The 23,022-nt window shown below is 38.9% G+C and overlaps 1 protein-coding gene across 10 annotated transcripts in view; it reads right to left on the bottom strand.

The window, feature by feature from the left end:
• The window catches only part of anks1b (ankyrin repeat and sterile alpha motif domain containing 1B), an 860,133-nt gene that overhangs the window by 739,794 nt on the left and 97,317 nt on the right, over nucleotides 1-23,022 (bottom strand). For 8 of the 10 annotated variants that reach the window (XM_072241217.1, XM_072241218.1, XM_072241222.1 and 5 more), the window contains one exon: nucleotides 1,193-1,228. The exons of the other annotated variants lie outside the window; for them this stretch is intronic. In XM_072241217.1, the coding sequence (XP_072097318.1) occupies nucleotides 1,193-1,228 (36 nt within the window). The remainder of the gene's footprint in view (nucleotides 1-1,192; nucleotides 1,229-23,022) is intronic. 10 annotated transcript variants of the gene reach the window in all.

The following is a 23,022-nucleotide window of genomic DNA, read 5'->3' as shown; positions in this document are numbered from 1 at the left end:
AGTAGAAGTAATCAGGTTAGAGGGAAATCAACAGTTTGAAACTTTGACAGGTGATGGGACCTCTGGCAGTGCTGAAGTGATTAACAAGAGATCCAACCTGAAAGAGCAGAGGCATCTCAAAACAAAATGGGACTGAAGGAGAAAGCAGTGAAACCACAAAAGAATTTAAAGACAAGAACCAACACATTCTAAAAAAGGTCAGCAAGCAGGCAGATAATGGACAAATAGAATTCAGGTAGACTGCAGAGTTCCAATAGATGGTGAAGTAGAGTTGGATGTGGTCATGACACAAGTTGAAATTGAAAGATAAAAATCTTAGAGATTAGCTTTATCTGTCAAATGTACATCATTTCTAATATTGTTGAGTAATGGCATGTACAAGAAAAACAGCAAGCAGAAAATAGTCCAATGACAAACAAAAGAAAATTTGCAGATGCTGGAAATCTACGCAATACACACAAAATGCTGGAGGAACTCAGCAGGTCAAGCGGCATCCATGGAAAAGTGTAAACAGTCGACGTTTCAGTTTTGATGGAGGGGCTTGGCCCGAAACGTCGACTGTTTACACTTTTCCATAGATGCTGCCTGGCCTGCTGAGTTCCTCCAGCATTTTGAGCGTGTTGGTTAAGTAGCAAATAGATAGATTTTGGGGGTAACATAAGCAAAAGTACAGGAGCAGAAAGGAAAACCTTTGCTAGCAGTTTACTGAACTTGGTAACAGATAAAAAAGCAACCAACTGACAAGTTCCCACCTACTGGTGACAAGGTATTTGTGCAGGAAGGTAGCATCAATTGTATTCAAGGCAGTAGCCAAGTCAAGAGGGACAAGAAGAGACGAATTAGCTCCATCTCAAATTTTAATGTTTTTCATAGCTTAACCAATGTTGCTGGGCAGAAAATTGCTTGCAGGGTTTAAACACAAAGAGTTCTGGATAAAACAGTCAGGAATTTCAGAGATTACAATCTGTTCAAAGAATGGCTGCCGACGTAAGAACAGAATAGGATGAAATCAATAAGATGTAGGTAAAAAGACTGCGAGAGCCATGTTACAATTAAAACATTTCAATGCAAGCAGGAGCAGTAAATAATAGATTAATCTCTTCAGAGAATGAGGTTGAAATGATTAAAATAGGCGAGCAGTTGCAGTGCCAAATTAGCATTTTGTTAATGTCCACATTTGAAGGTTTCTTACCTTGTGGGTGACAGTTTGGAATGCAGAAGCCGCTTCCTGGAAGGCAGAAGATGAAACGAAATAAATGTAAAGCTATAAACAATGATTATCTTTTGAAGAAAGTCAGCCCTTAAACTAATGAGCTCGACGAGTAGAAACCTTCCCATATTTGTAAATAACCTACAAGAAATTACAACAGTTTAGCCTTCATGTGCCAAGTTTGATTCAGAATCATAGGAAAGTTATTTGAAATGTTACTTTGAGATGATTGAAATTGTATTACTCTTTTGCTCTATATCCATTACATCAAGCTAAGAATACCAGTAAATTGAATTTTCGTTGCTTTATTTTTGGACCGACTAAGCATGCAAAATAGAACTAAACAGCCATTCAGGAGACCATTCAGAATACACAGTGATTGAGCACTGCCCTTCAACCTTTGGGACTGTACGTCTTGGAAGACTTCCCCGTCTGACAAGATTAATTCCCTACTATGCCTGAGCAGAACTACCACTGAAACACCGACCCATGTCTTGATTCTGTTGAGGACCAGCTTGAACAGTCCGATCCTCATCATCTTATTTGCATCTGGTCATAAATTTAAGATAATCCACAAGGTGTGCACATCCCTTACTCCATTCGCCTGGTTCCAATGAATCTCCATGGAGTTCCAAACTGACAAATAATTGTTTAATAGGATCCACCCCATTTAAGAATTCCTTTCCAGCTACACTTCAATCTGAATTGAAATTCATATTCATGCTCGATTTGTCAGAACTAAGCTAAATCTGACACACACCATCGGTGAAGGCTGTTGGATCAGATATATCCCTGGCCCTTTCCTAAAACCATTTACTTTTTTCACCCCATTACCCTCTGCACATTTACAGTACTTCATTAGAAAAAGAAATCAGATTAGAATCCACTCCCGATATAGCTATGCTTCATTTGGGCGGAAAATGACTCACTGTGTCGAACATCAGTAGCAATATATATGAAGTTACATAGAAAAATATATTCTATTTTACTGCACACAAATAGTTATACAAAGAGCAAGGATTTGTGAATGGTTATTTTCTGAGGTAATAGCACCATTATTAATAACAGTTTTTTGAAGAAAATTGTGATAACCTATCACTGCAAACAATGATGAGGCGAGTGAGAGCAAAGTGAAACTGAGAGATGTACCCAGCTGGTGTGCTGCAAAATCAATGCACTGGGAGTTGGAGTGGACAATTCAGAAGGGAGAAGACGAAGCAGAGGAGTTTCGAAGCCTGTCCAACTTATGTGAGTGCGAGGGTGGATCCCCCTATATGCCAAGCCGATTTGGAGAGGTTGAGAATGGTTTCTCCGGCAGCAAAATCTAGGCCCGGAGTGATTCGCTGTGGTGGGGCCCAACTCTTGGTGTAAGGTTCAGACAATTTAAACACCGGCCCAGATGGTCTATGGGCTCCTCTCTCCACCATGCTAAGGCTGTGAGGCTGCCCTCAGCTGCTGTGCTTTGGGTCTGCGAACGTCATGGCGATTTGCCCACTAATATGATGAACTAACTACCAAGGCTTTGGGACTAATCCAAGCTGTATCGGGGATTTGGATCCAAGGACTCAATTTCGTTTGGAATGCTGCTGTTGCTTGCTTCTATTGTTTTCATGTTTTGTTTCGTTTTCTTTCACCATTGGCACTGGGACTTGGTCTTATTTATTTAAATTGGGTTCTTTCTTTCAGGTTCCTTGTTAAGGAACCCAAAAGGTGTTGCCTGTTAAGCAAACAAATCTCAAGGTTCTATAACTTATACATACATTGATACTAAATGCACTCTGAATTTGTTTGTTCAATACCAGCCTAACTTACATAGCCTGTGTGCAACAACTTAATTACACACATTTATATGACTGAAATATAAAATGTCATATATCATTGATTGCATTGTTTGTGGTGTAAACCACTGAATAAATTATTGAATTAAATTTGATTCAATCAACATGATGTTAAGAAATGACAGACTACCAGAGATATGGAACATCCAAGTGGTAGTATTAACTATCTGCTCTGTTGCACTAGATGCACAACTAGGCAAGCTATAGAATTCAATATTGGCATCAAACTGAGTTTGGGGAAATTGTCCTTGCATTTTATAAAAAGCAAATCCAATTGTACAAAACAACACCAAATTAATCTACCCTCAGTCATCAGCAAATCATCCACTGCAGTGAGGCTGAGGCTGTGGACCTATTTGTTGGTCTTTTTCTTAATGAATTCTTTCAGGTTTCTTGTTTTGTGGCTTTCTGTCAGGAGACAAATCTCAAGATTGTACAATTTTATGCAGACTTTAATAATAAATATTCTTGGAACTTTGTTTGAAGGTGTCACTGACAAGAGGCATCTATAGGTAATCACTCACAACTAATCTATTTACCAATGCCCACTTTGGGTTTTGCCAGCAGCACTTTGCTCAAGACCTCATCAGAACCAATTGAACCAAACAGCTGAATTTGAGGTGAAGTCAGAGAGCCTGGCCTTGATGTGAACACAGCATTCGACAAAATGCGACATCAAGACACCTCTGCTGAAAATAACATCAATGGGCATCAAAGGGAGAATATTGCAATGCTTAAAGTCATACAGATTGCTGAGATTGTTGGAGATCAACTGGGCATGGGGTAATAAGTGGCAAATAATAATCATACAACAAAAATGCAAGGCAACAACTGCCCTTGACATTCAATGTCATTATCACCAAATCCCTCACCATTAACAATCTAGGAGGTTGCCATTAACTCCAAGTGATCCAGCATGGATTCTCCAAAGGCATGGGCTAGTACCAAGCAAGAGTCTCTCAAGGGCTTTACACCATTCAAGAAAATTTGACTGGCACTCATTAACCACCTCAAAAATTCATTCTCTCCATTGATGGCGCTCAGGTCCCGCAGCATGTACCACCTACAATATGTATTGCAGTTACTCACCAAAACTACTCTGAGCATCTCCCAAACCCACCAACTCTGACTGGAAAGAGAGGAGGTTGAGATCAGAGGCGAGAGCCAATTTCGCTCACTTTCCCACAATATTTACTCCTCTCTCCATGGTGCTGAGGCTATGTAGATCGCCTTGAAGGCAGTGCTCTGTGCCTGCAAATGTGATGAACTGATACTGAGGCTTTGGGCCTACTTTGGGCTGCTCTGGGGGTTCAGATCCAAGGACTCATTTGGTTTGGAATGTTGTTGCTCACTTCCATTGTTTGCATTCGTGTTTTTTTCCCCGTTTCTCTGCACATCTGGTGTTGGTCGTTATTTTATTTTTTTAAATTGAGTTCTTTCAGCTTTGTGACTGCCTGTAAGCAAACAAATCTCAAGGTTGTATAATTTATACATTCTTTGAAAATAAATGTACTTTGAAACTTTGAAGTGAGACAACAGCAAAAATGGAGAGAAAAGGCACCATGAGGAGGTCTATCATCCAAGTTGCATATCATCCTGACCTGGAAATATGTGACTCGTTCTTCATCACAGAGTTTGAAATCTTGAACTCCCTACCCAAACAGTTCTGGGGGAGGACTACTGCAATTCAAGAAGGTAGATCACTGCCACCTTCTCAAAGTCAAACATCAACAGGTAATAAATTATAGCCTTGCCAGAGATTCCAAAAATCAATCCAAAAATAAATCATTCAACACTCACATTTTGTGTCCATTCTGTAAGAAGCAACTGATCTACATAGTGCAAGCTTTAAATCGTGGCCAATATTATGAACATGAAGGAAGAGCAGGCTATTTAATGAATTTCAAGGACTGTATCTGTGAAATATTCAGCCAGTTAAAATATCTGCTCTTAATCACACTCTTGGACATGCTATAGGATTTTATTCAGAGGTGAGAATGTTGAAAACAACAAATTATTTTCACTAGGGTAATATCTGGGTTGGAAAATATGAAACAAATTACCTATAAAATCTCAAGTAAAATGGAAAGTCTTCCAAATACATAACTAACCTCATCAGCATCGGTTCAAAACTTGGAGATGCTGACAGATATACAATGAAATCTCAGAATTTCCTAGTTTTATTCCAGTTTTCCAATATTTTAGGGGGAGGTCGGGTTGATTATTAACTTTCACTGATTATATGAAACAGAATAATTTTGCAGTATACACCTCTCTGAACTGTTCCTCCTACTGTGGTATAAAAATTTTAAATTGAAATGATTAAGATATTCTACAGTAATCTTTATCATGTGAGAACATCAGATATTGCAATATTGATCTGCCAGATTAGGATTGATTATCTTGATTAGTAAAGGCATCATAGATTATGGGGAGTAAGCACGAGAATCGGGTTGAAAGGGATAATAAATCAGCCATGATGGAATGGCAAAGCAAATTCAATGGGCTGAATGGCCTAGTACAGCTCCTGTGTCTCATTTCTTATTAAAATATTAAGTTCAATTCCCGCCATTTTCTGTAAGGAGTTTGTACGTCCTCCCTGTGACCATGAGGGTTTCCTCCGGGTGCTCTAGCTTCCCCCCACAGACCAAAGATATACTGGTTGGCAGGTTAATTAGTCATTGTAAAGTGTCCTGTGATTGGACTGGGGGATTGCTGGGCAGTGTGACTTGAAGGGCCGGATAGGCCTATTCCACGCTGTATCTGAACCAATCAGCTGAAGCCATTACTACCTGAAGACAGTGGGTCACTGTGTTCACTCTGCCTATTCTGCATTGTATTTGGTTAGATTGAATAGATAAACCACATAAAATTATGTTCTGTTTTGTCTGATTATTTGTTAAATAATACAATCAGCAATGTGAATTTCAATTGCTAATTCTATCCGACACAACCGCAATCAGGCACTAGAAAGAAATATTGAAAGGAAGGAAAGCTATTCCAATGTGTGTTATAATGAGTGATAAGAATTGGGTAAGTCTAGTACACGTCTGAGCTGCTCAGGTGCTCACCTATTGCAAGATAAAATGAAGACACTTACTAAATAAAGTCAGTAATAAATGTTTGTCAAAGCTAAATGCAAATTGTGCTTTTAATTTTGTCAGATCATTTAAATGCATAAATAATAATTGATTGGTATAAAATGTAGAAATGTTCAAGTCAACAACATGAGCTCTGACTGAACTCCAGATGAGTTGTTGCAACACCCAAAGTGGCCCTGTAATCACCAAGGCCTTGGGATTGACTTGACATGGCTTGACAATGACATGCAACATTCACTGGGTGGGAAAAAAATGACAAAATGCAAAAAGGTAGACAAAAGAAATTTAACATCTCATGGCATCAACAATGTTTTTAATTGATTACTACTGTTTCCCAAGCAATATTTGTTTGATAAATTCAACTACTGCTAATCAGAATGCTTTGGAAATGCGGATTGAATGAGGAAGAGTGTTCTGGAAGATAAAAGGTAAAACACTTAAAATAATTACTATCCAAAAGTGTGAACAAAATAGAATAGTACTGGCATTTGATCTGCATAATTTGCTGCATCGTCAGAGCCTCCTTCTCCACGGAAATTCAATGTGTTAACTGTGCTTGTAATTGGTTTCTTCGCTGAGTTCTACATAATTTGTCAGCAGAAGTAATGATAAATAAGAGAAATTCTGCAGATGCTGGAAATCCAAAGCAACACACACAAAATGCTGGAGGAACTCAGTAGGTCAAACAACATCTATGGAAATGAATAAAGTCGATATTTTGGGCCAAGACCCTTCATCGTGTACTGGAAAGGATGGGGGGGGAGGGGAGGGGAGGACGGGGGAAGACGCCGGAATAAAAAGGTGGGAGGAGGGGAAGAAGAATACCTAGAAGGTCATAGGTGAAGCCAGGTGGGTGGGAACGGTAAAGGGCTGAAGAGGAAGGAATTGATAGGAGAAGAGAGTAAACCATAGGAAAAAGGGAAGGTGGAGGGGACACTGGAGTAGGTGATAGGCAGGAGAGAAGAAGAAAGAGGCCAAAGTGAGGAATAGAAGGACAGTGGAGGGCGAAGGGAAATTTCTTTTACCATAAAAAGAAATCAATATTCATGCCTTCAGGATGGAACATGAGGTGTTGCTCCTCCACCCCGAGGCCGGCCTCATCGTGGCACAAGAGCAGGCCATGGACCAACATGTCGGAACGGTAATGGAAATTGGAATTAAAATGATTGGTCACCAGGAAGTTCCGCTTTCAGCAGATGGCGCAGAGGTGCTTGACGAAGTGGTCCCCTGATCTACGACAGGTCTCAACAATGAAGAAGAGGCTGCATCGAGAGCACCGGATACAATAAATTCGCAGATGAAGTGTTGCCTCACCTGGAAGAACTGTTTGGAGCCCTGAATGGAGGTGAGGGAGGAGGTGAATGGGCAGGTGTTGCACTTTGGCCTCTTGCAGGGATAAGTACCAGGAGGGAGATTAGAGGGGAGGGACAAGTGAACTAGGGTATAACGGAGTGAGTGAACCCTGTGGAATGGGGGGTGGGGTGGGCTGGTTAAAGATATGTTTGGTGGTAGGATCCCTTTGGTGATGGCAGAAGTTGCAGAGAAGAATACGTTGGATGCAGAGGCTCATGGGGAGGTAGGTAGGGACAAGAGGGACTCGATTGCTGTTAAAGCGGCAGGAAGATTGGGTAAGCGCAGATGCTCAGGAAATTGAAGAAACGTGGGTGAGGGCAGCATCAATGGTGGAGGAAGGGAAACACTGTTCCTTGAAGGAGGACATCACTGATGTACTGAAAAGGAAAGCCACATACCGGGACAGATGTAGTGGAGATAAAGGAGCTGAGAAAACAGAATGGCATTTTTACAGGAGACAGGGTGGGAAGAGGTATAGTCAACATAACCATGGGAGTCATTAGGTTTATAAAAGATTTTAGATTCTCTCTAGAATGTAACGGTAGCATCAATGTGGAAAATTGACTGGACATGACACTCAGACTGCAGTACACCAAAGGTGCTTTTTCTGGATTTAAATCTAAGTTTGAAATTCATCCTTTGGGCCACTTGCCAGGTTGAATATTCTAAATTAACTGGTTTATCTAAAGCGTACTTCTTACATTTTGGAACAAAATGTTTGGTTATTGAAAATTGTTGTTTTCACATTCAGGGCTCAACACACTAGTAACTTTTACGAAGTGTCCACTAACCTGTGCCGAAGATAAATCTCCAAGCACTACAAAATCATTCATAATATTATTGCAATCTTGCAGTAATATTTATCGCATCCTAAGATGTTTTCATAAAAAGTAGGTTGTAATTATGAAATGCAACACCCTAGTGGGAAAAAAAGTAATATCTTACTTTTACCCATTAGTTACCATAAGGAATGCCTTAAGGACTTTATACTGCTTAAATATCAAAACAAAAAATAATTATGTTACATCCCTGTTTCTCTGAAGAACAACGCTAATTTCATATCAGTTTATTTTTTGCAAACAACAGCTCTAAATCCCAAGGAACAGAGAAAAGTTCTTAAATTTTTATTAAGAGAAAAGTGGTTTCAAGATGAAATTGCATCAATGAAAGTTCAGAACCAAGGTACCCATGGATGGAAGATTCACTAATTCAATATTTAAATCAGCTAGCCTGCAGGTCAGTGTTGATGACTGCCTCGCCTGTCTAGTTCGCCTGGCATCTGCACAGTTTAGCTTGTCAACAAGAATCGAATTCTTTCAACTTAACATCAGGTGATATTCTGTGGGATGTGAAAACATGCCCTGAACTGATAGGCTACAAACTTCAGAAGTCTTATTGATTCGATTTGAAAGTCCTTGTATCTCATAGCCCCTCACCACTTTCCCAGTAATTGAACTTACACTGAGGTTCTCTGTTCTCTGATAAATAGGATGCATGCCCACAGGGAGGGAGAGGGCCCATGTACAGATTTCTCACCTGATCATTTGGACGATCTATTTCCTCAATCAGGGAAAACATTGACTGAACCCTATCAAATACTCCAACAGCAATACCATCAAAACTTCCACTTACCATGAAAATTCATTTAAATTATATCACATGGTGAAATGAATAAGGGGGAAGCCTTTAGCAATATTGCAATCAATTTATTCATAGGGCATGTAGTAATTGAATTGGCATTAACTGAAAACAAGAAATAGCTCAGTTTCTAGGATCTCAATGCAAGGACACTACAGCATTGAAGGTCATTGCATGATTGTGAAAATGCCCTTATAACCACTGCAGCTAATATTTGTTGCAAACTTCAAAAGCAATGGAAAAATGCAAATGTCATCAGTCAAGTGTATTCTAATTTGTTGTGGTTCATGTTTTAAAACAATGAAAATTTCATAAATGGAAAGTTATTGATACATAAAAATTACATTGTAAAATGTGCCCGGCAGTCTGAAACCACACCCATCAACAGTGTTCAGCATTGAATACACCAGAACAACTTACAACCTAAAATACAGGATGTGACTCTTTATCGTGCTCAGAAACATAATGTTTTTTTTTGGTCCATATTGACGCTGGCATCTATTTGACCCATTCAATCAGTGATTTGCTACTGAGAGATGACAAATATCAGAAGCACCACACAGTAAGTCCATGTGAGTCTCGAAGACCTGCGTGGACCCAAAGCCACACATAGCCAGAGAAGAGATACACCTCACAGATTCAGAAGATGCACTCAGTACCATCACAAAGAGATCGTACAGTAGCGTGGGGGTGAATACGCTTTACTGCACCAGTGATCACTCAACGGGGTTAAATTCCCGTGCATGTCTATAAGGAGTAAGGAGTAAGGAGTTTGTACATTCTCACTGTGACTGTGTGGGTTTCCACTGATAGTTCCAGTTTCCTCCCACATTCCAAATACCATGCTGGTCAGGTTTAGTAAGCAGTTGTCATCCAATGTTGGTGCCAGAAGTATAACACTACTTGCGGCTGCTCCCAGCAAATATTCGGACTGTGCTGGTCCTTGATGTAAAGGAACACATCACACTATATATTTCAATGTTTTGATGTGCATGTGACAAATATAGCTAATCTAATTTAATACTGGCATGTTAACATTATTACTAGTATTATTAAGATCGAAACTTAAATTGTTAGTACCATTTGGAAAAAAGCAGCCATGAAAGTGACAGAGGCAAAATTACAGTCATTAATCAAAGATCTTCCTTCATATATGCAAGGCAATGAACAGTGACAAAACAGACTTTAGGTGCCTGTAATATTCCATGTCATATTCACAACCAAATTCCTCACCATCACACGCTGGAGCTTACTGTTGACCAGAAACTTAACTGAAAAGGACTGAGCTCTGCAACTTTACTCACATTTCAAAAGCTTGCCACACCATGGAGAATGAATCACCTCCCAAGTCCCTGAAGCCTTTTCACCTCCTACAAGTGTGTGTGATAGAATGATCTCCAGCTGCTTGATTCAGTCAAACTCCAAGGGCATTCAAAGTGAACACATTAGAAAATGATGTTATTCATTTAATTGGTACCACATTCACCACTTCAAGCTTTCATTCTTTCTACCATCAGCACACCACGGTGGCAGCATTTATCATTGACTGTGTACAATTGTGCAATTAGCCAAGGCTTTTTGAAAGCAAATCTCAAAACCTCAACATTCAACCACTTAGGAGGGAGGGGCAGGGCACACATCCAAGTCTGCCTCTAAATCACATTCCAAAATATCTTAGAAATACATTGCTATTCCTTCAAAATCAGCAAATTGTAGAAATCCCTCACAGCATTGTGAGAGCACTCACACCACACCAAATGCAATGGCGACAGCACACAGCCACTTTCTCAAGGTCCACTATGAATGGGGAATAAATGTGACTTTGCCAAAATGTCCGTATTATGTAAATTAATAAAAGAATGTCCAAGGATTGCCTTGAGGAGGAAGGAAAGAAATAGACAGGATTCAAGAATCAAGCTGCTCTCAGGAATCCAAAAAACCCTCCAGTTAGCACGTATCTGGTAAAATCTGCAATATCTTTATTCCATTGTTCCCACCACTCACACAAATTTTGCACCCCTCCCCAGTGAAGATCTCTTCATGGGGCAAAGATGAGAGGTTAAGAAAACCTCCTTCCAGTTCATTTCTATCCCAGGGCTGGGCCTGTAGTTTGTGGAGGTCAATCCCATTGACATCAAGCAATTTTGCAACTACAATGAGAATTAACAAAATCTTAATAGGCCTCTGCCCCTTGTTTCCTAGCTGGATTTCAGCATTCCTGGGAGAAGCACAACCTCTGATCCTAGGACATACACCACCCAAAACACGTGTAGTCCACACATGGTTACCAAGATGCCATCTTCTCCCTATGCAAATCTCTTACAAAGTAGGAAGATTAGGAGAAAAACATGAAGGGTTTTCTTCTTTGGTGAAGAAACAAAAACTTCTCAGTCTTCTGTTTGCCAAAATCCTAGAACAAAACTCCTGGGAACTGACTGCTTTCCTGAGATCAAAATTAAAGAATTCTCATACCTTTAGCATTCAAATCATTTCCACGAGACAAACTCTGCATTTATTATGTGGGTATTAAATAACTGTTGACTCACTGTTAGGTACTTTTTAAAGAGTATCATGCCCTTGCCGGTGAAAAAGACCAGACAGAAAGCTCCCTTGGTTAACTCTGTGGCTGCTTGCTGATGAAATGGACAAAGGTATTTCTCTAAATATGAAATTGAACATATTATAGAATGTGTGTTATTGTACTGAAGTGGGGAATGGAAATGGTAGGATTTTGTTAATATTAATTTGGGTTCTGCGCTGTTTTGCACTGGGATAGATCTCCTACCCTACCACCCTACTGCAGGTGCATTGATTATTATTTTCTTTTTAAATTATATTTTAAAATTGATTATGTTTTTCTTTCAAATTTTTATTTTAAAATTGACATCTAAGAATCTCTTTCATACATTATGTGGTTGGCACCAAGGTTCAGGCTAAGAACTCGTCAATATTTACAGGTTGGAAAGGGAGAACTGAATGATGAGGTCATCAAGGCTGAGTAATTCAAACATTCAGTCTGTTCAGTTAATGTATGTTCAGAAGAATATGTTGGATCATAATCCCTAAATAATTAGCTTTTTTCTCAACTTTCCCTAACAATTAAGGCAGCATCCACAAAAAAATGAAATCTCCATTCATGGAATTAAGAATTACTGCACACAGTGCAGAGTACAGTAAAACAATAATGAAGCTCACATTGTTCAGAGCAAAACCAGGAGTGAATTAAGATGACATACATGGAATCACCATACAAATTGAGGAAATTACTTCACAATAATTTTTAGGAACATAGATGTTGTAATTTACTCAATGTCTTTCTATATCCTCATAAAGTAATATTGTACACAGAAAATTAAACTGAGACAGTTAAATTCTCCAGTCAAGACACAGCAGAATTAGTTAAACTTCAAAACAAATTACTTTTAAATATTATCTGAAAAGTACATTTCATTAATAACAGAATTGTTAGAAAAATGATATTTCCCCAAGATAGCCATAAGTATCTCACAGGTTTTTGAAACTATTACGGTGCAATCACTGATGTTTCATGGAAGTCAATTTGCACATGTGACACAGCATGCTTAACTGGAACACAGGTATTACAGCCAAATAATTAAAACCATATTATGTCTACATTCTGTAGTTTAACACAACTATTACTTAGATTAAAAATAATTTCAATCAACAATTATTTGTCTTTATAGCACTGATATCTGCGTTTGAACTGTTAAATGTAGAGGTAGAATCAACCTAGGCACGAACAAAATTAAAAAATTGCTGTGGTCATTGTTGCTCAAGCTGCATCTCAGGAGAAACAGAGTTATATTTCAGATCACTGTTTTTTCATCAGAACATTCAGGTTATTGACTGAACTGTTAACTATTTTTCATTCTCCACAGATGCTTCATGGCTTACTGAGTATCCACAACAATTTCCGTTTCAATTTCAGACTTCCAGCTTCTGCTGTGCTTTCGCTTTTTCAAGTCAAACTGGATGATTGCTCAAAAGCACAAGGAGCAGAAAATGGTATTTGTTTTTTTTAAATTAATAAACAATTTTTGCTTTCAGGTTTTTTAAAATAAGTTTCTGTGTTGAAATCATAAATCCTAATGTACGATATCCTAAAAAGGAATTACATAAATGAAGAGAAAAATAACTCATTTACTGCCTTGTGTATCAATGCTGAAACACCATTACTGTAGCAATCACAAAGCCTTGCATTTGACAGAGAACACTCGCACCAGAAAACAATGAATAAATTATCATCAGTAATTCCATGTTAATTGTAAAATCTCCTTCTTGAACTGTCAAAATGCATCACCCTGGTGTGCCAAAAAGTGGTTGGGTGAAATCTAATGTACTGTTTATTTGACTGAATCAAGTTTCCACCATTGGTTGTTCAGGTATGAAAAAAAATGCAAAATACAATTAATTCCAATTCTGTTTCAAATGCTGATTGATTGGCTCTGTACTTGCCACAATGTGTTTTGGTTTATAAGTCGTGTGCTTAATTATTTCCTTTAAAAAAAAATACCATTAAGCATTTATTTTCCACTGACTAGTACAAGTAATTCATGTTCAGAACTGGAAAACGCCTACTCTGATTGAATCACTGTGTATTCTTGTTATATTTATAAAGCACTATACATGACTATAAGCTAACCAAACTGCTTCCTGTTAGTTGGTAAATAATCAACACATACTTGATCATTTGATTGTCAGGAGGAAATTCAAATAGAAATTTAAATTAATCAGATTTCTAATTAGTTACTAGGTTAGCTCCCACAGTAAACAGCGCAACAACTATTAACCCAAATGTTCTAAGTTGCTGATAAGAATTTATAAAAATGAATGAGAAGTTGACAATGTAGCCCTTTTTAACTAGCTATGTTTATGATTCATCCCTAATTATGAATCTATTGTCTAATTTCTCATCTCATATGTATATATCTAGTACAAATTTCAAAGTTAGTTTATTATCAAAGTACATATTGTCACCTTATACAACCTTGAGATTTTTATCTTTGTGGCAATACAATACACAGTCAATCCTAGAAACACAATAGAATCAATGAAAGACGACGCTCAACAGTTTGGAAAACAACCAATGTGCAAAAGTCAACAATCCCTGCATACACAAAAGAGAAAATTAAATAATAAATAAACAATAAGTATCAAGATATGAGATGAATAGTCCTTGAAGGTGTGTCCATAGGTTATAGGAACATTTCAGTGATGAGGCAAGTAAAATTTTCCCCTCTGGTTCAAGAGCTTGATGTTTGAGGTGTAATAACTGTTCCTGATCCTGGTGGTGTGGGCCCTGAGGCTCTTGTACCTTCTTCCTGATAGCAGCAGTGAGAAGAGAGCAAGACCTAGGTGTTGGGGAGCCCTTGATGATAGATGCTGCTTTCCTGCAACAGTGCTCCCTGTGGATGTGCTCAATGGTGAGAAGAGCTTTACCCATGACTGGGCCATATCCACTACTTTTTGTAGGATTTTCTGTTCAAGGGCATTGTGTTTCCATATCAGTCTGTGGTGCAACCAGTCAATATACTCTCCACCACATACCTACAGAAGTTTTATAAAGTTTTCGATGTCATGCCAAATCTTTGCAAACTTCTAAGGAAGTAGAGACACTGCTATGCTTTCTGCATAATGGCAATTACATGCTAGACCCGAGACAGATCCTCTGAAATGATAACACTGAGGAATTTAAAGTTTCTGACCTTCTCCTCCTCTGATCCCCAGATGAGAGCTGGTTTGTGGACCCCTGATTTCCTCTTTCTGATGTCAATAATCAGCTCCTTGGTCTTGCTGACACTAAGTGAGACATTATTGTTGTGGCACCACTCAACCAGATTTTCAGTCTCCCTCCTACATGCTGATTTATCACCACCTTTGATTCGGCCAACAACAATGGTGTTGCCAACAAGCTTAAATGTGGCACTGGAGCTGTCCTTAGCCTCACAGTCATAAGTATAAATTGAGTAAAGCAGGGGCTAAGCGCGCAGCCTTGTGGCACACCTGTGCTGATGGAGATTGTAGAGGAGATGTTGCTGCCAAGCCGAGCCATCTGCAAATGAGGAAATTGAAGATCCAGTTGCACAAGGAGGTATTGAGGCCAAGGTCTTGAAGCTTATTCATTCGTGTTGAGGGGATGAAGGTATTGCATGCCGAATTGCAATCAATAAAGATGTGCTCCTCCATTTCTGAGCCCAACACACCTAAAAATTTCTCCATGTATGATGGCCATAACTTTGGCTGTCATGGTCCAAGCATTGAAGAATTCTCTCCCAAAGTTTCTCCACTTTTTCATTTCATTTAAGGCTCCCCTTCAAATTTTCTAATCCATCTTTACATTGTTATGGTATTGGGTTTATTGTTCACAAAGCCATAAGCTCAGAAGAATATTTTCAGCCCCATCTAATATAGGTATCTATGGGTATCCTCATTTTGGGGAGTTTGTATAGCACCCACCTACTCTTCAAAGACTAACTTACTTCTGTCTAGTCTCTGCAGTGAGGTTCAGCTCCTAATACCCACTGCTAGAGTGGTGGGTCCCCATTCACTACCAAGGAGGAGGTCCTTCCATCTAATAAAGTAGTTTATACACATTGTTAATAATAAATGTTTAGAAGAAGACAGAACGTTGAGAGCACATCTTTAATACTCAGAGAATTTCTTTCTTATAAAACATTTCTGAATTACAAAAGATGTACAAACTACACACAATTTTCAAACGCAGGTACAAATCTTATGAACCAAAAGAACATAGCAAGTTGCAGATGATTGAGCCTTCCATCACAGAAATCGGTTCGAGGAATGAATTCTGGTTCTTCTTTCTACCACCCCATTTTTCTGTCATTCTCCCTGCCATTCCTAACAATCACCAATATTTTCTAACACTTATACTGTTTAGCTGGTACTATTTGCATGTGATGTTTCTCAGATAACTTTGCTGCGACAAAGTAATTCACACAGGTGATCTAAAGGCTTCTGGAAATAGAGATCCCAATCACAAACAATTAGTACTGACTCTCTGAGTACATAACATCCCAACTATTGGAAGATCAACTCTGCAACCATGTTTGATGAGCTAAAGGACATACCTCACAGCCTGCGTTTGGCTAATGTAGACAAGTATTATGATCAGTTCACATTGCAAACCATAGTTTTTAGCAGCCAGCCCCTGCTGTGGGCCAGCAAGCCTGTGCTCTAAAACACTGATTGCAAAGCTGTGCTTTTAACTTCAAACTGATTACCTTGCAATTTACATTAAGAACTAAAATCTGGTTCTTGTTCACAACAAGAAGCTGAACAAATAATATTTGTTAGAAGTTTAACTTTGTCACAAACAACTTTGACCCCTTTAGAAAGGTCAAGCTGCTGTACTAGAAAGCTGAGGTTAGCAATAAGCCTCCAGGGCCGTGGAAAGTGAATATCTATCACTATACTGCCATCAGTTTTATGATTAGTGATGTTCACGGTGAAAGGCTTCAGGAGACTATGCAAATAGAATTGTTGTTGTTTCAGACGACAAAAGTATTGAAAAATGCTGGGGAACGCTATGATTACTTAAAAGAAAACCAAAGTTAGGTGAAACGCTCGATATAGTGGTGTAAAATGTGCAGTCTTGCGCAGTACGTCTGCAAGAAAATTAAAGGTACATTGTAAATAATTTAAAAAGTGAAGCTGTCGAAATTATCCCAGGAGGTATTAAGCAAAATGTTCTTTCCAAACTTCAAATTCAATTCCTTGCATTCCTTAAGTAATACCACCATCACCCTGGTGTTGTTCCAGGATAAGTGCTCAAGTTACTCACTTAAATGCAATGTGGTTTTAGTATTATTTACAAGAATCTTACATGGATTAACCAACATTCCACAACTGGCTGGCCTTGTACAGACATAAAACCTCACCACTTACTGAGTGGCACAAATGAACTGGAAATGGAACCCACTATAAATTTTGCTCATATGCTTACAGATTTCAATGCCATGTTTAACAGCTCTTAAACACCTTGACTTGCAATACATTTACTAAAAGTCAGCTCCACAAATTTACTTATTAGGGTCTAGATATTGACATTTTTCTTTTCATGAGTTCATTAGTTTACACTGTTCTTTGTACTTCTGCAGACACAGATGAAATTGAAGAACCCGAACATGCCAATATTACTTCATCCAAGCACAAAAACCTGAACAGAAGAACTTCGCTGAGTGACAAGTGATTGTCATGCAAATTGGTTTTGTATTATTAGGAGAAATGTTAGATTCCAAGACTGTGCACAAAGAGGTAAGAGAATAGCTGCTGAAATGTATTTAACAACACAACTCAAACAGAAAGACATCAATTTCAATGTGTGCAGGTGAATTAACTTATTGGATAAGGCACTTACAAGGGTGTTGGCTTGCATTTAACCAAAAAATGTGAGAAATTGCAAGACCTTTAAATTCTTCAACAGCATTGATTGAAAATTAAATGACAAAACTGTTTAGAACACAGAACAGTACAGCACAGGAACAGGCCCTCTGGCCCATAATGTTGTATCAAACCAATTAGTAATCAAAAGGCTCTCTCCAGCAAGGTCCATACTTGTCCTTATTTATAACTATCTTAAAACTTAAGGAGTTATGGTCACTGTTCTCTAACTGCTCATTCACTGAAAGATCGGTCAGCTGGCCAGGCTCATTACTCAACACCAGGCCCTTCTCTTGTCGGATTATCTACATATTGATTTAAGAAACCCTCCTGGATGCACCTAACAAATTCTACTCCACCTAAACCTCTTGCACTCAGAAGAACCCAGTTTATATTAGGGAATTTGAAGTCCCCCATCATTACAACCCTATTGTTTTTACACCTTTCCTTAATCTGCTGGCCTATCTATTCCTCAATGGCCCAGTAGTAACTGGGAGGGGAGGAGTGTCTATAGTACAATTCCAGAGTAACTTTGGTTCCCCTCCAGTTTAGGTGCCACCTGTCCCTCATGTACAGGTCAACCCCGCCCCAGAAAAGATTCCAGTTATCCAGGAACCTGAAACCCTGCCCCATGAACCAATTCCTCAGCCACCCATTCATTTGTACTATCATCCTCTTCCTGCCCTGACTAGCAGGTGACACAAGGAATTATCCAGAGAGTACTACTTTGGAGGTCTTGCTCTTCAGCTTCCTTCCTATCCTCTTCTACTCACTGTGCAGGACCTTTCCTCCCTTTTTAGCAATTGCACCACAACCTCTGGCTGCTCATCCTACCACTTAAGAAGATTCTGCAGCCGCTTTGTGACACAGAAACGTAGAAAACCTACAGCACAATACAGGCCCTTCAGCTCACAAGGCTGTGTTGAACATGTCCTTACCTGAGAACTACCTAAGCTTACCCATAGCCCTCTATTTTTCTAAGCACCATGCATTTTATAAGCTTCATGACTTTCTAGACCTAACACTTGAGAGGCAACACACCATCCGGGTGTCCCTTTCACAGTCTAGGAATCTTCTGTCCATCCCCTTAATTATCAAGTCTCCTATCACTGTCTGACTCTACCCTTCCCAGGCTTTAGCCTCCATGGGAAGACAGTGTTGAACAATGTGCAGCTACATGTTCATTATCCAGAACAAACATAAATTGGTAAAAACTTCACTTTAAAGGAAAGAAATGAGATTATGCTTACTAAAATCATGAAATCATTTAAACTTGCAATAGCTTTCTGTGTATGTCGGAAGCATGTGCCTAGTATCTATTCAAATCGGCAGAGGGAAGTGCACAGTAGCAAATCTTTTATGCAATATCTTCTTAAATAATTTTTCCTGAAATCATTGTCACTATATTCAAGATCTGCCAAAGGTATACAGTACCAGACTCAACTCTAATCCGAAGTTCAAAGTATGTCACCAAATACTAACCTAAGATTTATTTTATTGTGGGCATTCACAGTAATACAAAGAAACACAATAAAATTATAGAAAACTACACACAAAGATGGCACACAACCAATAAATAAGACACACTGTTAAAATACCACAAAAATTATAATACTAATAAAAGAAGTAAGAAATAAATAATATTGAGAACATGAATTGTAGAGTCCTTGAAAGTGAGCTCAAAGGTTGTGGAATCAGTTCAATGCTGAGATGAGCTGGTTCAGGAGCCTGATGGTTGAAGGATAAAAACTTTTCCTGAATCTGCTGGTGTGGGACCCAAGGCTACTGTACCTCCTTCCCAATGACAGCAGCAAGAAGTTAGCATGACCTGGATGGTGAGTGAGCTTGATGACGGATGCTGCTTTCTTGTGGCAGTGCTCAAAGGAGGGAATGGCTTTTCCTACTATGGACTGTGCTGTATCCACTACTTTTTGTAAGCTTTTCCGTTAATGGGAATGTGGAATTGTTACTAGATTCTATTTCAACACTCTCCATCTGCCCATCATTTCCCACCCTCCCCACCCAAACGGGTAAAATCCATTATCCACCAGCTGGTCTCCCACTTCTATATACTGGGCAATTTCCCTCAAAACGATCAGTCCTGATCTAGAGTCTCAACACAAAGTGTTCATCATCCCTTTGCTTCCACAGATGCAGCTTGAACCATTGAATTCTTCTAGCAGTTTATTTTTTTTTGCTCAGGAATTGTCTTATTTTGTCATGCATCCAACCATTTTCAATGATTAGACTGAGAACTCAAAAATGACAAATGTTCAGAAAAAGAAGTGGCAACATCTGTACAAATGTTTGGAATGATGTCCTGAATATCAGTGCTGAAATTCAAGACCCAGGTTTCCTAATACTGAAGACAGCCAAGCTATCAGAATTCACCATAATTACTTCAAGAAAATGAAAGTATTCTCACAAATCTCTTACCAGTCTTCACATGTAATTCCTAATGTTTCTGTCAGTGATATGGTGCACATACAGGTTCAACTGTTTGAAGCATTCATCCTCTTTATTCACAAATCAACTAAACAAACATTAATTTCAAGAATTTGCAAACTCATCTCCCTTTGAATTACGCAGTATTGCATAGTTTTACTGATTAACAAACTATTGGTCATAAGTTCTACATTTTATAAAGAATTTCCTTATCCAAATATTTCAAAAAGATTTTTAAATTTAATTTCTGATATTTCAGCTCTTACCTTATTTGCATGTATTGTGCCTCATCTTCATTTGATACTGTATTTAGTGGTTAAAAATATAATTAAAAATGCAGCTCAACATCAGTAAGATAAAGGAGATGGAGATGGACTTTAGGAAAACTAAGCCTGCACTGCTCCCTGTTACTGTTGATGGTGAGGATATGGATGTGGTGAGGACCTACAATTACCTGGGGGTGCACTTGGAAGACAGGCTTGAGTGGAGCACCAACACAGAGGCTATGTACAAGAAGGGGCAGAGTTGCCTCTACTTCCTGAGGAGACTGCGGTCCTTTGGAGTATGTAGGCCTCTCCTTCACATGTTCTACCAGCCTGTTGTCACCAGTACCATCTTCTATGCTGCGGTGTGCTGGGGCAATGGCATCAACACAGATGATGCCAACAGGTGCAATAAACTGATTAGAAAGGCTGGCTCTGTTATAGGAGTCAAACTGGTCACACTGGAGGCTGTAGTAGAACAAAGGACCCTGTAGAAAATCCTGGAAATTCTGGACAATGTTTCTCATCCTCTGCATGCACCTTGGCTGAACGGAGAAGCATTTTTAGTAATAGACCAAGACAACTGCACTGCTCCAAAGAACACTAAATGAGGTCATTCTTACCCTCGGCCATTAGGCTGTATTAGGCTATATCTGTAGATCTGAGTACTTGTAATGCCACTGTAACACCGTAAGTTCCTTTGGAATCAATGAAGTATCTACCTATCCATTCTTTCTTGTTGCTGATTGGTGGACTGGAGGTTTGGGATTTGATGTTCTTGTTGTTGTTTCTCCATGTGGGTGATCTATTAGTTTTTGTGCGAGGTCCCGGCTGGGGTGTTGGGGTATGCGAGTTTTTGTTTCTTTTTCTTTTCGTGCAGGGGGATTGATGTCTTCCTTTCAACTACTTCTATGGTTTTTCTGTATTTTATGGCTTTCTGGAGAAGACAAATCTCAGTTGTATTCCACACACATACTTTGATAACAAAATGAATCTTTGAAAATTTAAAGACCATGATAAAATCACACACAGATGTTACAGCTGGCAATGCTAGCAGTGGGTTTGTTTCCAATCGAAGCTTTCAGGAGTGACTTGCCACCACACTATCTGAGGCAGGGCTGTCATACAGATCAGACTGATGCAGACTGGGCCAGGATGACTAACCATCCATACTCAGCCCTGGTTATCTATGAAACTTGGGTGGGTCTTGAACAGTAATTCTAGGCAAAGACACTAGGAAAACAATACCCGGTCCAGTTGAGAAAAAGAAGAAAATATTTCATCAAAATCTAACAGAATTTTAATGTTCAATGTAAATGGCCACGTCCAAAAACTGACTAACAATGAACATTTTGTCACACATGTTACTTGTTAAAATATGTTTATGTTAATCTTATATTTACTTATCTACTAATATTTGATAAAATGTCCCTTTTGCTTTTTAGCTTCCAGCAAAGTCAACCTATCCAATGACCCCTGGGAGTTCTTGCTCAAATTCTTCTCCAATCAGGTGGCTAGCTATTAACATTTCCCTCTGATCCTTACAGTAACATAACCTCCAGCATCGCTGAAGACCAGGTGCTTTCATTAAGTTCATTGATAACAAGTTAGGCCACAAGGCATCAAGAATTAGTGAGATCAATGCATGCAATGGATTTATTACAAATGGATCAACCAATCAAAAGCAAATGGAATTTGATGAATATGATTACAGTGTATCTGGTATTGATAATAGGGAAACAGGATCTTTGGAGGTCACCATAAATATATGTCAAATCAGGGAAAATGGAACACAAAGCAAAATATAGTTGTTAAGTAATCAAAGATGAGGAGGAATTTCTTTAGCCAGAGGCTGGTGAATTTGTGGAATTCATTGCCATAGATGGCTGTGATGGCCAAATTATTGGGTATATTTAAAACAGAGGTTGTTAGGTTCTTGATTAGTAAGGGTGTCAAAAGTTATGGGGAGAAGGCAGATGAATGGAGTTGAGAGGGATGACAAATCAATAATGATTGAATGACTCGATGGGCTGAATGGCCTAATTTTGCTCCTATGTCTTATGGACTTAAAATCAATGCTTTAATCATATGTACAAAGCAGTGGGATGCAACTTTTAAAAACAAAATCATTACAACTTAAACCAAAGCAACACACACAAAATGCTGGAGGAACTCAGCAAGTCAGGCAGTATCTATGGAAATGAATGAACGGTTGACCTTTCTGGCCAAGACTGTTCTTCAAGACTGGAAAGGGATCCTAAGTTGCTCAGTTCCTCTAGTAATTTGCGTGTGTTGCTTTGAATTTCCAGCATCTGCAGAATTTTTCATGATGATAACTTAAACCAAGCTATTTTATGACAGTAGGTTTGAGTGACACATCCTGTTGTTAAACAAATAAACTGATGGCTTCACCTATAACTTCACAGATATATTTAAAAGAAGTAATCTCACACATATAAAGATCCACTGGCTTATCTGAAATAAACAGATCATTACTTCTGGCTTTATTCTTTTCGCGGTTGCTGAAGGAAGGCAACATGCTGGTGTATTGCTGAGCTAATGTGATCAGCCATGAGGCCACTCTAGCTGTCAAGACTGATATTACATTACTTGTCATGATGCTTGAGTGCATTCACATCTGTTTGCCTATTTCATCTGTTTGTTCATTACAGAAGTCCTTTTTATTTTAATTATTGATGTGAATGAAGAGTCCTGAAGAGGTTGAGAGTGCTTTGTCAGCACACCCCTTGTGA

Source organism: Mobula birostris, chromosome 23 (genome assembly GCF_030028105.1).
Source record: "Mobula birostris isolate sMobBir1 chromosome 23, sMobBir1.hap1, whole genome shotgun sequence".
Classification (NCBI taxonomy): Eukaryota; Metazoa; Chordata; class Chondrichthyes; order Myliobatiformes; family Myliobatidae; genus Mobula; species Mobula birostris.
Note: the sequence above shows the minus strand (reverse complement) of the source record. Positions and strands in the feature narration are given on the sequence as shown.